This window comes from Argentina silus (genome assembly GCF_951799395.1).
Source record: "Argentina silus genome assembly, chromosome: X".
Classification (NCBI taxonomy): Eukaryota; Metazoa; Chordata; class Actinopteri; order Argentiniformes; family Argentinidae; genus Argentina; species Argentina silus.
Window position 1 is genome coordinate 10,278,867 of NC_139653.1, and position 12,488 is coordinate 10,291,354.

A 12,488-nucleotide genomic window follows, 5' to 3' on the forward strand; every position below is an offset into this window, starting at 1 on the left:
TTGTTTGTTTTGAGGTCTTTTTGGCTAAAATCTTATCATCAGGAAATGAAATGAATGTTCATTTGGATTTCAATCTGACAATTGACATGGCCAGTCAAGACCTTTCCACTTTTTGGCCCTAAAAAACTCCCTTGTTACTATGGCAGTATGATTTGGGTCATTGTTTTACTGTATGATGTAGCACCATCTAATGAATTTGGAGGCATTTGCTTGCACTCAAGCAGACAAATTGTTTCTGTACACTTCAGAACACATTCTGCTTCTGCCGTCTGTAGTTACAATCATCAATTCAAACAAGTTAGCAAGTAATAGTGGCATCATGTTTCACAGATGAGGTGGTATGCTGTACATCTTGGGCAGATCCTTTCTTTTTTTCCCCTCCTCTGCTCCATGGTAATATTCCTCTGGTGACCTATTCTGTGGATGGTATTCTCTGACACATTCACGCCTCCCTCCTGGAGAGTGTTCCTGAGTGTTTTTTTTCTCGATTTTTCAGCCAAATAATGGCTTTCTTGACTTTCATTGACCCCTCGTTGGTTCTCTCTTGTTGGTTCTCCTCATGTTGACAGACACCAATAGCAAACTCAAAAGGCAAATGCTTATATTTGTTAAATCATATTTTTTTTAAAAAGCATAATTGTTGATATGAGTGATTTTTTTCCAGAAATGTGTTATTTGGGGTCTCCTTTGGCAGTCCTAATTATTTTTTATGCAAGCAAGGAAAACTGGCTCCGGGTATCTAAAGGTTAACATTTTCGCGTGTCCTTCTTCGTAGACAACTTGGATGACACTTTGAAAGTCAAGAATTACAATGAAAAACGAGTTATGGAAGTTTAGTGATCATTAAACTCATCAATAATTTAGTGATTTCCATTTCAGTACAACATTAACGTTTCATCTGGTGTAGAAAAACAAGCAGACAATACTCTGTTATATAGTAACATTGCTACTATTCCATTACTAGCCACCAGGAGGCTGTAAGATCCACTAGTAGGTAGGTTACTGTTGTCGTATGGTATGTGCAGACGGCACTTGCTGCGGCTAGGCTTTCGGCAGGAGAGCCGCGTTATGTTGAGAAGAAATAGAAATATTACCGGTGCCTATAATGTATTGATATACCAGGATATCACAACGGTATGTGTAATGTTCTTTGTTTCTTTTTTGAGGTGAGGTGTTTTAACATCTATGCCCTCATTGGTGTATTGGAATGTCTGCGACGACTACTCTGCCTTGTGTGTTATGGCCTATGTAGTCAGGAAGTTGAGTAAACACAACGGGAGGGGCGAGTGAGTGCAAAAATAATAGAAGTCTATGAGCGAGTCTTGATTCGGGTCTTCTACAAACTAAAGCTACCGACATCAGTGGATGCGCGTTGGCGTAACAACAACGATGGGTCGCTTTTACAAAACACGTTTCGAATAGTGGGTGAGTAGCTGGTGACACAGGCTAGCAGGTTTACATTGTTGAGCAAACACCGCGCGCCCACTATAGTATACGTGCAAGGAACACTTGCTTTGAGATTGCTTTGATGTAGCTTCGTAAGTTCACTAGCATGTTCCACTTACTTGCCGACAGATATAAAGACACATTGAAACTCGTAATGATGACATTATAAGAAACGTCGTGCAAGTTTGATACATTGTTGTGGCTAACACGTTCCATAATGGATCCGATAAAATGATTACTACTGCTGCAAGGTTGCTGTGAAGGAACCACTTTGAAAGCTGCTGTGCCTTGTGGGATGTATAGTGATTGGTTGGCTCTGATGAAACATTTAGGCTACAGCAGTCTGATGAGTGCGTGTGTGTAATGCTTCCCTCATCAGTGTCAACATCTGCTAAGGGATGCAAGATCAGCTATTTACAAACCTGTCACAGTCGTTGCCGCCTTTGGCTTGCTCAAAAGGGGTAGCAAAAGTCGTATTGTGCAATAATAGCTGCATAATAAGCGTGATGTGACATCTGACCGTCTTTTTAAGGACAAGTTCTATGTCAGCTACTTGTTTTGTATGTACCTTGTTCCTATCACACACATGAATCAATCAATCGATCAATCATGAATGTCCATGGTGGATGTAGACATTCAAAACATATGAACAGTCTTAAGGTGCTTCAACATCAGCAACTGTGCCCGATTAGTATACTAGTCACAACGATGGGTGGAGAAATGACTCAGTCACAAGACTATAGCCAGTACATTCATCTTCATGGAATTTCTCATCCTGGTATGGCTGTCTCTGTCAGAGTCAAGGACAGATAAAGCCTTCCAACTATGGCAGGGAGTTCACATGCCACTAAAGAAAGGCTACATCCACAGCACATTTACAGTTGTAGTGCTAAGTAGAGGTCCATACACATGCTGCGGTAGAGGTAGAAAATAGGGATGTGTTGTTCACATTCCACCTAACTGAAACACAGGGACCTATTGTTTACCACACGTCCTGCTCTTGCCTCCTGCCTTACTGTGACATCTTTTTTTTCATGCTGTTGAAGAAACACACATGTACCAGACACATGATATACAACTATGTCATGTGTTTGATAGGGATGGGCATCGAGTTAAAAGTTGATCTTTAACCAGAGATCACAATTTTTCTGGTAACGGTCCCTCCTAAAGACCTCTTCGCCCCCACTACCCCCTTGTACAAGTTTCTCTCCTGTTAATAAAAATAACATTTAAAAATCCTTCTTCTAGCATTGTGACTGCCTATGGCCCTGGTCTGAGCATTGATTACTTTATCTTATGATGACTGATGGCTAGATGATTCACTTACTTAAACAAATGTATTTGGATAAAGGCGTCTGCTAAATGCCATTAATGTAAAAATGTAATGTAATGTAAATGTTCTGCATCCTACTGTAAATTTTAAATATGCTTGCTCTTGTTTTTTTTGCAATGTAGATAAGCTAGGTTGCTCTATGTATTGGTTGTGACTAGGGCTGCAATGAACGATTATTTTGTTATCGATTAATCTGTAGGTTATTTAATAGGTTATTTAATAGATTATTTAAAACGATTAATTTACCAAAAAAAACGTATTTTTGAATGTAGTTATATTGCTACATCTCTACAACGGTATACAGATTTGTCTGTATCCTTTTCTCAAAAGTCACTAGAAATTAGCATTTAAAGCTATTTTTCAAAACATTTAATCCCAGATATATGCCCCCAGACCCCCAAGCAAAATGCTAATTTTAATTTTCGGGAGTTAAGATGCCTCCTGTTTTCTTTTTTGATCACTGCTTGTCTCATATGTTTGGATTAAAATTTTGTGGGATATATATCCATATAATTTTCAATATAATTCAAACCCAAATCCAATTTGGACCAAAGTCCTACCTGATAATAGGAATCCAAAACATTGGTCAAAAGCTCCTTTTGAAGATTTGTTTTCTTTTTTCCAAACCCCTCCTTTACAAGATTTTATCAGCCAGTATGGAATATCAGTTCTCTATGTCTGACTATGCAATGTATATCTGGTTAATCTGGTAATCTGGAGGTTGCCCTGCCCAAAGGTATTACTCATTGAAGTTGTGTGTCTAATATACAGTGCGATAGTACCAGAGTACTGTATTGTACCAGATAGTACCAGAGTACTGTATTGTACCAGATAGTACCAGAGTACTGTATTGCCCTGTCTCTGCTATTATGAGCCAGATAGGGCTTGATCCTTCACTGGATCCTCCAAGAACACCCTCAATAATTTCTCCCCAGCAATTGATGAGGCCTATGTGTATAATGCATTACTTTTTTTTTTTTTTAATTTTGTATTTCTAGTATAAATGTGTGATGACTATTTATCCTGTCACCTCCAGCTAATCCCATCCTGTCCCTGTGTTTTCCTACCGTTCCCTCCCTTTACCCAGACTCCCCCTCTCCTTATCTCCCTCCCTTTCTCTGTTTGGTCTGTGTCTCTCTCCCTGTCTCTCGCTGTGTTCCCCCCTCTCTCTCCCTCAGCGTAAGGATGGATGGTACAGAGCCGCTGCAGGCCAGTGTGAACTCCTCCTACGTAACTGCTGTCCACTCCTACATGTCTGAGGAGGAGGAGGCTGAGGGCCAAGGCCCAGATGTCGACAGAGCCCCTCTCCTGCCCAAGCTCCCAGCGGGGCCCCTGGCAGCACGTCACTACCCGCAGGACTCCTACTGCATGGTGTACGCCATCTTTTTCCTGATGGGCATCGGCTCTCTGCTGCCCTGGAACTTCTTTATCACAGCCAAACACTACTGGATCTACAAGCTGAGCAATGGCACAGACCCTGCAGGCCATGAGGAGCCACGCTCAGACCTCAGTGTAAGTGGGGGCATTTGGTCAGAGTGTTTGTGTGCAGTCAGGGTCTATCATTCTGTGAGAGTGAGTGTGTATGCACGTGTCTGTGTCTGTGTGTGTGTTTGTGATCCCATGACAACTGTGAGAAGAACTGAGTGTCCTTTCACATCTCACACAGATCCAATGCAATACAATTATACTATTAGAGTGACTGAATGGGAGAGCTAGATAGAGAATGAAGGAGGGATCTTTATGGGTCTGAGGTCAATAAAGGTCAATAAAATCATTCTCACTGTCCTTTTTCTCTCTCTCTCTCTCTCTCTCTCTCTCTCTCACTTAATTGTCTGATTATGTACTCTAATACATATATATAGCATCTATATATATATAGTATATATAGCATCTAATACATCAGTCTTCTACTCATTACATCTAGATGCGATGTGTACATGCAAACTTAGGATGAGTATCAGTCCTGAAGGAGACTAAATAAAGGAGTGCTGTGTTACTGTGGATCATCTCAGGTGTCCCTCCTGGTCCAAGTCGCAAAAATCATGGATCTCCATGGATCCCTAATTTTATGTCTTATGTTTTTAAGGATAAACTTTGACCCACTGATCACAGTGAGGGTGTCGTTACACTTCTCTTATGTTCTCCCACTTCCCTTTCTCCCCCTTATGAACTAAGGTAGAAGACGAAAAATATGGTGTGTGAGTGTGACAGTGCTTATACTTTTGCAAAGCTTTTGTGCAAAGCTTTTATGTTTACTGTGTTATGTTGTACTTGTTGATACAGTGTAAAAGTATTCTCCCTATGATCCTCACAGGACTACTTTGAGAGTTACCTGGCCATCGCCTCCACTGTACCCTCTGTGCTGTGTCTGGTGCTCAACTACCTCTTGGTCAACAGGTCTGTGTCCTCCCTACCTGCCTCCTTGTCCCATCACACACCTCTTCTCTTCCTCACACACCCCTCCCCTCCCAGTCTCTCTCACTCTCTGTCACACACACACACACACACACACACACACACACACACTTCCCATTCCTCACACTGACTCACTCAGACACAAGACAATCAATTTGCCTTTGTTATGTTCTACTTTTATTGTTGAATCGCAAGAGATATGTTTTTACCACGCACACAAACTATCTAGTCTAGTGGTTGCTTTACAGGGAGTATAGAGTGTCTATTTAAGTAACATCTTCAGCACAGTGTAGAATGCCCTTGGTTCACTGACTCTAGCTAAAGATACTATTGGTGAAAATGAAAAAAATCTATGTGACCTCATGAACACACCAGTCTTTGTCCGCTAGATACAGGCCACAGACTCCCTAGAGAACATAACATGAGGGACTAGATTAAATCAGTCTGTCTATAAACATTGAAGCCTTTTTTTTTTACTAATCAGATGTCTTGAAGACAGGGAAAAAGTACAGCTGAGTAATAAAACTGTAAAGTTATACAAAGCGGACTCTACATACAGTGAAAGTGGTCACATAAAACTGACACAAGTTAACAATTAGATATATCTGACTTCAATGTAATAATATTTGATTGCAATTTAATTATATTAATCAGATTTATAATGACTTGCTCCTCCCTGCATGACAGAAACTTATACCTGAGCTGAGGTGATCAGACAAGATTATCAATATGCTATGGCGATAGGAAAAGTTGTGTACGGCACAAGATTAAGTCTGATAACTCTCAGGTATTACCAATTATACACAAACAATAATGTTAAATTGAATTGTAGGTGTACACCTGGCCACGAATATGTTGTGCTGTGGAGCAGTTACCATTAACCCACAATATTGACTTGAGGCAAATAGGAAGAATGAGGAAGCAATTGTATCAATACAAAATAATACCTTTAAAGTTACAAAGAAATATACAAGAAAAGACTGTTGTTAATGAATGGAAGTTTAACCTTAAAGGAGCAGGGCGTTAGTTTGTCAGAAATCTGCCACCTATGGCCATCGCAGCGAAATTCAGTTTGAAGTTCAAACAACAATATCCTCTCTAATAATAATATAATCCTCCGAAACGGACATTCAGTGTCGGACATTGGCTGTTGTGTTTCTGCACGCATGCACGATTCAAAGAAGCAGTCGCCAGAGACAGAAAGAGACAGAAAGGCGCAAAGCGGTGACTCCACTCCCATAGAACACCTGTTTATATGCAAACCAAGTGTTGGGTAGGACACTCCATTTTAGAAAGTGCTTTTTCCGGACCGAAACAGTATTCATAAATGAAATATTTCTTTCAAGGGATCTCATTCCATGATGATTATACATCGTCATTACAACCATTAGGGTGCTATTAGAAAACTTGAATGTCCTGCGACACACAAGTTGGTTCACTAGGCCTAAACCAAAACTCAACCAATGTATTTATGTTCCCTCATTATATACAGTACCTTCCTAGTAAACAACAAGTGTACATGTTGTCCCCCACGAATGATGTAGCGCCCCTCTATAAAAGGAGAGTGATGGAATGAAGCCTGTGAATGAAGCAAGAGGTTTATTTATACTCTTTTTACAATCACTTTCTGTGACCAAAGATAAAAATAATTTGGGCGCCATTAGGCTACGATCACACTAACTCTATTTATATAAGGCACCTTTACTTCAAACACAAATTTCACCAATAAGCCAAAGCCAAAATATTTTCTCACCCAAATTATTTGGTTACAAATGCTACTGGCTATACACCTAGGTTGCACAACTGGTTTCTGTATTGACAGGCCAACTGTCTGTGTTTATTCTGCATAACAGACTTCACTCACAAAATGCTATTCCCAAATTCATTAGGCTATAGGCCTACTGCATTAGGCTACACTCCTACAGCTGCATTCGTAGCCAGAATGAAAAGTCACTGGAACCTGTAGTGCTTATTCGATCAGTTGATCAGTTGCTTCTTAGAACTTTCTGTTGATTTCTCAAAATATTATTTCCAAATTCGTAAGGCTATATGCCTACTGCGATACATCTTTTAATATTATTATTATTATTATTATTATTATTATTATTATTATATAAACAAACAACACAAACATTGAACATTTAATGTCTCCTGTCTCCAAAACCCTCTAAACTCTACACAGTGAATATAGTAACTTCAGGGGAAGGGTATCAAGAAAAAAACATTTCTTTGCAGTTCTTCAGTATGTGGCTCTTCAGTATAAGCCTGAGACAAGGTAGTGGCCAAAGGAAGATGAATATGAAAATAGTTCAGTCAGAACAAAATGTCCTGTTATATCTGTAATAAGTTCAAGTAGCAGGTATGAATAACATCCTGTCTCGCTCATGTGTTGACCAGTGCAAAGTCTTAATTTAATCTGCCCAGAAGGCAATTGGACCTCTTACTCAGTGTGAACAACATGTTTTATACAAGCCTTGCCTTTGATTTAGTTGTTTTATTATACCAATCTCATCACATCACAAGTAGAGTTTCCGGGCACGCTTGGATGGTCCCCTATAGATGATCTACAGTGGCTCAAACTATCTTCTCTGTTGATATGCAACTGCTTGCTAGGCTTACAATTAAGGTTAGGTTTAGGGTAAGAGTAGAGGTTAGGGTAAAGGTTAAGTTCAGAGTTAAGATAAGGGATGAGGTTAGGGCTAGGGTTAGTGGATAGTTAGTTGAAATGTCTACTGAACATCTACAAACCATCTATTTGAGACTATACAAATAAAGTGTTACTCAGTTTACTTCTACACTACATCTAATGGCTCCAGTGGTATCTCCGATGGCAGTTTACTCTTCCATAAGGCAAATCTCTTACCCCTCAAAGATAGCTGCTAATGGTTACTGTATTACTGTAAGACACTATATGACGTGTGTGTGTGTGTGTGTGTGTTTCCAGGTTGTCCCCAGACGTGCGGATCCTTACCTCTCTGTTTGTGATCCTGGTGGTGTTTATACTGACCACAGTGATGGTGAAGGTGGACGTGTCTGGCTGTAGAGGCCAGTTCTTCTCTGGGACTCTGGCCAGTGTGGCCCTGGTCAGTGGGGCCTCCAACCTCTTCTCTGGCAGTGTGTTTGGTATCAGTGGACACTTCCCAATGAGGATCTCACAGGCCCTCATATCAGGTACTCCACAGATAGATCCATCTGTCTAGATAGTATACCAAAACAGTTCACTTCTCTTTTCAGATTCTTGTAACTTTATTACCTCACACGTATTAAGACTACTGAAGTTTGATAGTGTAATGCACATTGTGTTGACGCTCATTAACATCTGTCCTGTCATTGGTCAAACCCAAAGTGCAGCCTAATACACATGATACTGTTCCCTCACAGGCCAGGCCATGGGGGGCACTCTGAGTGCCGTGGCGTCAGTGGTGGATCTGGCAGCAGCCAAGGACGTGACAGACAGTGCACTGGCCTACTTCCTGACTGCAGATGTCTTCATCCTGCTATGCATTATCATGTATCTGATGCTGCCCAAACTGGCTTACTCACGGTGCGTATCAGCACAGCACATACCCATGTCAATGCACAGTAATAACACTCTTATAAAGTTACACATCCTAAGCACTGTAGGTCCTTGTAAACATCATTAATCCTCTGGTCAGTATTGTACCAATGTCAATACATTATGTTAAATCAACACACACAAGCAGAAAGAAATTGTTGTATTTATTTGTTTGTTTATCTATTAACATTTTATATCCACAAACAATACAAATGAAAAATAAGTTAATACAGACATTTGAAGATGAGGAACCCAAAAGGGCTTATATAAAAGAAATTAGCAATTCACAGTTATACATTTAATAATCAAAATTAAATAAAGGAGACAGAAAAGAAAATGGAAAGAAAAGATAAGAATGGGAAATAAGATGTAATGCACTACTATAGAAACAGTAAGACTCAGACTGAGAGTAGGGGAGAGAAGAGGAACTGTTGCACAGTGACTTGATGAGTCTGTTAGATGAAACTAATCTTAACACCAAGGAACCTGTCTCTATTGACACTGTGTATGGGAAGTTCCCTAAAAGGAATTTGGGGAATCTCAGGTTCTGTCAAAAACATTTATACAAACCTTTATTTTATCAGAATTTGTGTTTGCAAGATATTCAATTAACCTTTTGCCATAGCCTTATTTTGACCCCATTTCAGAATCCTAGCCCCAAGGTTTACTTGACTCAAAGGGCATCATTATCACCACTCTCTCTCTCTCTCTCAGGTACTACATGCTGGCAGCAACGTTTACCAGCCCAGGGGTTCTGACAGAGGGATCACTGCCCCGTGATGAGGCTGATGTGCAGGGAGCACCGGTGGGAACAGCAGGCACAACCTCTGTCCCACCGCTCCTGCCCATCCTGAGAAAGATGTGGGTGCTGGGCCTGTGTGTCTTCTACGTCTTCTTCATCTCCATCATGGTCTTCCCTGCTGTCTCCTCTGGTATCGAGTCTGTTGACAAGGACACAGGCAGTCCCTGGACCACCACCTACTTTGTGCCCCTCACCAGTTTCTTTCTCTACAACGTGGCAGACTTCTGTGGGCGGCAGGCCACGGCATGGCTGCAGGTCCCAGGCCCCACCAGCAGGCTCCTGCCTGCCCTGGTGCTGACCCGTACCATCCTGGTCCCCCTTCTCATATTCTGTAATTTCCAGCCAAGGGACCACCTCCACACGGTGCTGTTTACCCATGACCTCTACCCTGTGGTGTTCATCTGCCTGTTGGGCCTTTCTAACGGGTACCTGGGCACCCTGCCCATGATCTACGGGCCCAAGGTGGTACCGCGAGAGCTGGCAGAGCCAGCAGGAGTGGTTATGTCCTTTTTCCTCACACTGGGACTGGCTGTGGGCTCGGCCTTCTCTGTGCTCATTGTCCACTTTATCTGAGCACAGGATGAGGAGGAAGACTTCACTACAAACTTTCTCATGGGTTTCAAGACTGAATGTTATACTCCTCATATACCTACTCACTTGAGAGCTGTTTTGTGCAATATATTATGGGACATGACATGAAACAAGACAGTAAGGCACATAAGGGCATAGCCAGCAAAGCAGTCTTGAGTGTATGTGAGAGGCACATAAGAAGCATGTATTTTCATCATGCACTACAAAAGCCTTATCCTTATTGATACCTCTTGGTACAGTTACAGTACTATTGTGTGATGTATGGTGTTGGTGTGTTTAATACACTCTGTTATGGACTGGATGACTGCTTTAGCCCCAGTGATGTCGTAGTCTACCATTGAAAATTTTGAAATAAAACACTGAAGACTAGAGGACGGGTTATAAGACATACATATTTATTCCCAAGTACAACTACAGACGGTTATGGACATGATAAAGCGAACTCAATACAAGTGGTCACATGACCAATTAACACAAGTTAATGTTACGCTATATCTGACTCCAAAAGATATTTCATGGTTACTAATGTTTGATAATGCTTTGTTCATCCCTGTGTGAAAGACAATCATATTAGATCCTAGATTCAATTAAGAATACCCAAAATGATATATTACCACGCTCTCAAGTTAAGATAAATCGGACTGCAAGGAGTTTACACTCAAGCCAATATCTGAAGCTGATGACTCACTCTACGTGTTGTTAATGACGCATGCAACATTAGACATTAAATGTTGCTGGTCACAATTATGTTGTGCCGTATTAACAGAACCTTTATCTAGCACACAACATCACATTAATTCAGATAGGAAGAATGAGAATAGAGTATCAACAAAATAACCAATTTAACAGTTTCAAAGCAACATATGACTAAGTTTTAACCATACTTTTAACATGTGTCAAGGACAACACGGAAGAGTAACTCAAAGGACATCTTGCTGTCCTTCTCCTTAAATATCATTCCCAACAAAAAGGACATAGGTGTGAGACACATTACAATCGCAAAGGAATTGATCATCCTTGAGATGTTTCTACGACTTGATTGGAGTTCAATTGATTGACATGATTTGGAGTGGCACACACCTGTCTATATAAGGTCCCACAGTTGACAGTGCATGTCAGAGCAAAAAACAGGCCATGAGGTTGAAGGAATTGTCTGTAGACCTCTGAGATAGGATTGCGTCGAGGCACAGATCTGGGGAAGGGTACAAAAACATTTCTGCAATGTTGAAGGTCCCCAAGAACACAGTAGCCTCCATCATTCTTAAATGGAAGAAGTTTGGAACCACCAAGACTCTTCCTAGTGCTGGCCGCCCGGCCAAACTGAGCAATAGGGGGAGAAGGGCCATGCTGTGGGGATGTTTTTCAGCGGCAGGGACTGGGAGACTAGTCAGGATCAAGGAAAAGATGAACAGAGCAAAGTACAGAGAGATCCTTGATGAAAACCTGCTCCAGAGCGCTCAGGACCTCAGACTGGGACGAAGGTTCACCTTCCAACAGGACAACGACCCTAAGCACACAGCCAAGACAACGCAGGAGTGGCTTTGGGACAAGTCTCTGAATGTCCTTGAGTGGTCCAGCTAGAGCCTGGATTTGAACCCGATCAAACATCTTTGGAGACCTGAAAATAGAGGATCTGCATAGAAGAATGGGAGAAACTCCCAAAATACAGGTGTGCCAAGCTTGTAGTGTCATACTCAAGAAGACTCGGGGACTGAGTGAAGGGTCTGAATACTTATGTAAATGTGATTTACATTTTCTATTTTTATTAAATTAGCAACAATTTCTAAAAGCGAAAACAGGTTGTCATTATTGGGTATTGTGTGTAGATTGATGAGGAAAAAATTAATTTAATCCATTTTACAATAAGGCTGTAACATAACAATGCAGAATAAGTGAAGGGGGTCTGAATACTTTCCGAATGCACTGTACATGTCCTTTTCTGGCGACTATGCCATTTGACTTATTGATAGAGAATCTATGGTCTACGCAATTCTGTAATTCTGACTTAATAGAAAGGACTGGAAAGACATACTTATCTTGGAATATCTGCAGGTTGTGTATAAATGTGTCTCCCATTCATAACAAAATAATCTCAATCTTAAGAAAATACATGGAAATAATTTACAACTCTATCCGTAGAGCTTCAGTGGCATCTTCGTAAATGTGACCTCCATGCTCACCGGATGTCTTGACTGAGGTGGGTGGATCAGAGCTGCTACAGTCTACACCCGCTAAAAGCATTGAGACAACATTTTATAGTAACCTCTTTCCACATTGTCTTTAATCACAATCATTGAGCTTTGTGAATTTATACTCTGGCACCATCTAGTGTTGTCTAATCCTCT

The 12,488-nt window shown here is 41.0% G+C and overlaps 1 protein-coding gene across 2 annotated transcripts; it reads left to right on the top strand.

The window, feature by feature from the left end:
- Positions 1 to 1,084: 1,084 nt before the first annotated feature.
- On the top strand, positions 1,085 to 12,189 carry slc29a3 (solute carrier family 29 member 3). 2 transcript variants are annotated; one of them, XM_083694535.1, is made up of 6 exons: positions 1,085 to 1,134; positions 3,958 to 4,291; positions 5,094 to 5,176; positions 8,139 to 8,365; positions 8,576 to 8,738; positions 9,465 to 12,189. In XM_083694535.1, exons 2-6 carry the CDS (start codon positions 3,965 to 3,967, stop codon positions 10,123 to 10,125), a joined length of 1,461 nt encoding a protein of 486 aa, XP_083550661.1. In that variant the 5' UTR covers positions 1,085 to 1,134; positions 3,958 to 3,964; the 3' UTR covers positions 10,126 to 12,189. The 2 variants fall into 2 exon arrangements, with proteins under 2 accessions (XP_083550661.1, XP_083550660.1); XM_083694534.1 differs by lacking the exon at positions 1,085 to 1,134 and adding an exon at positions 1,155 to 1,425 and having other exon boundaries at positions 3,867 to 4,291.
- The last annotated feature ends 299 nt before the right edge of the window (positions 12,190 to 12,488 follow it).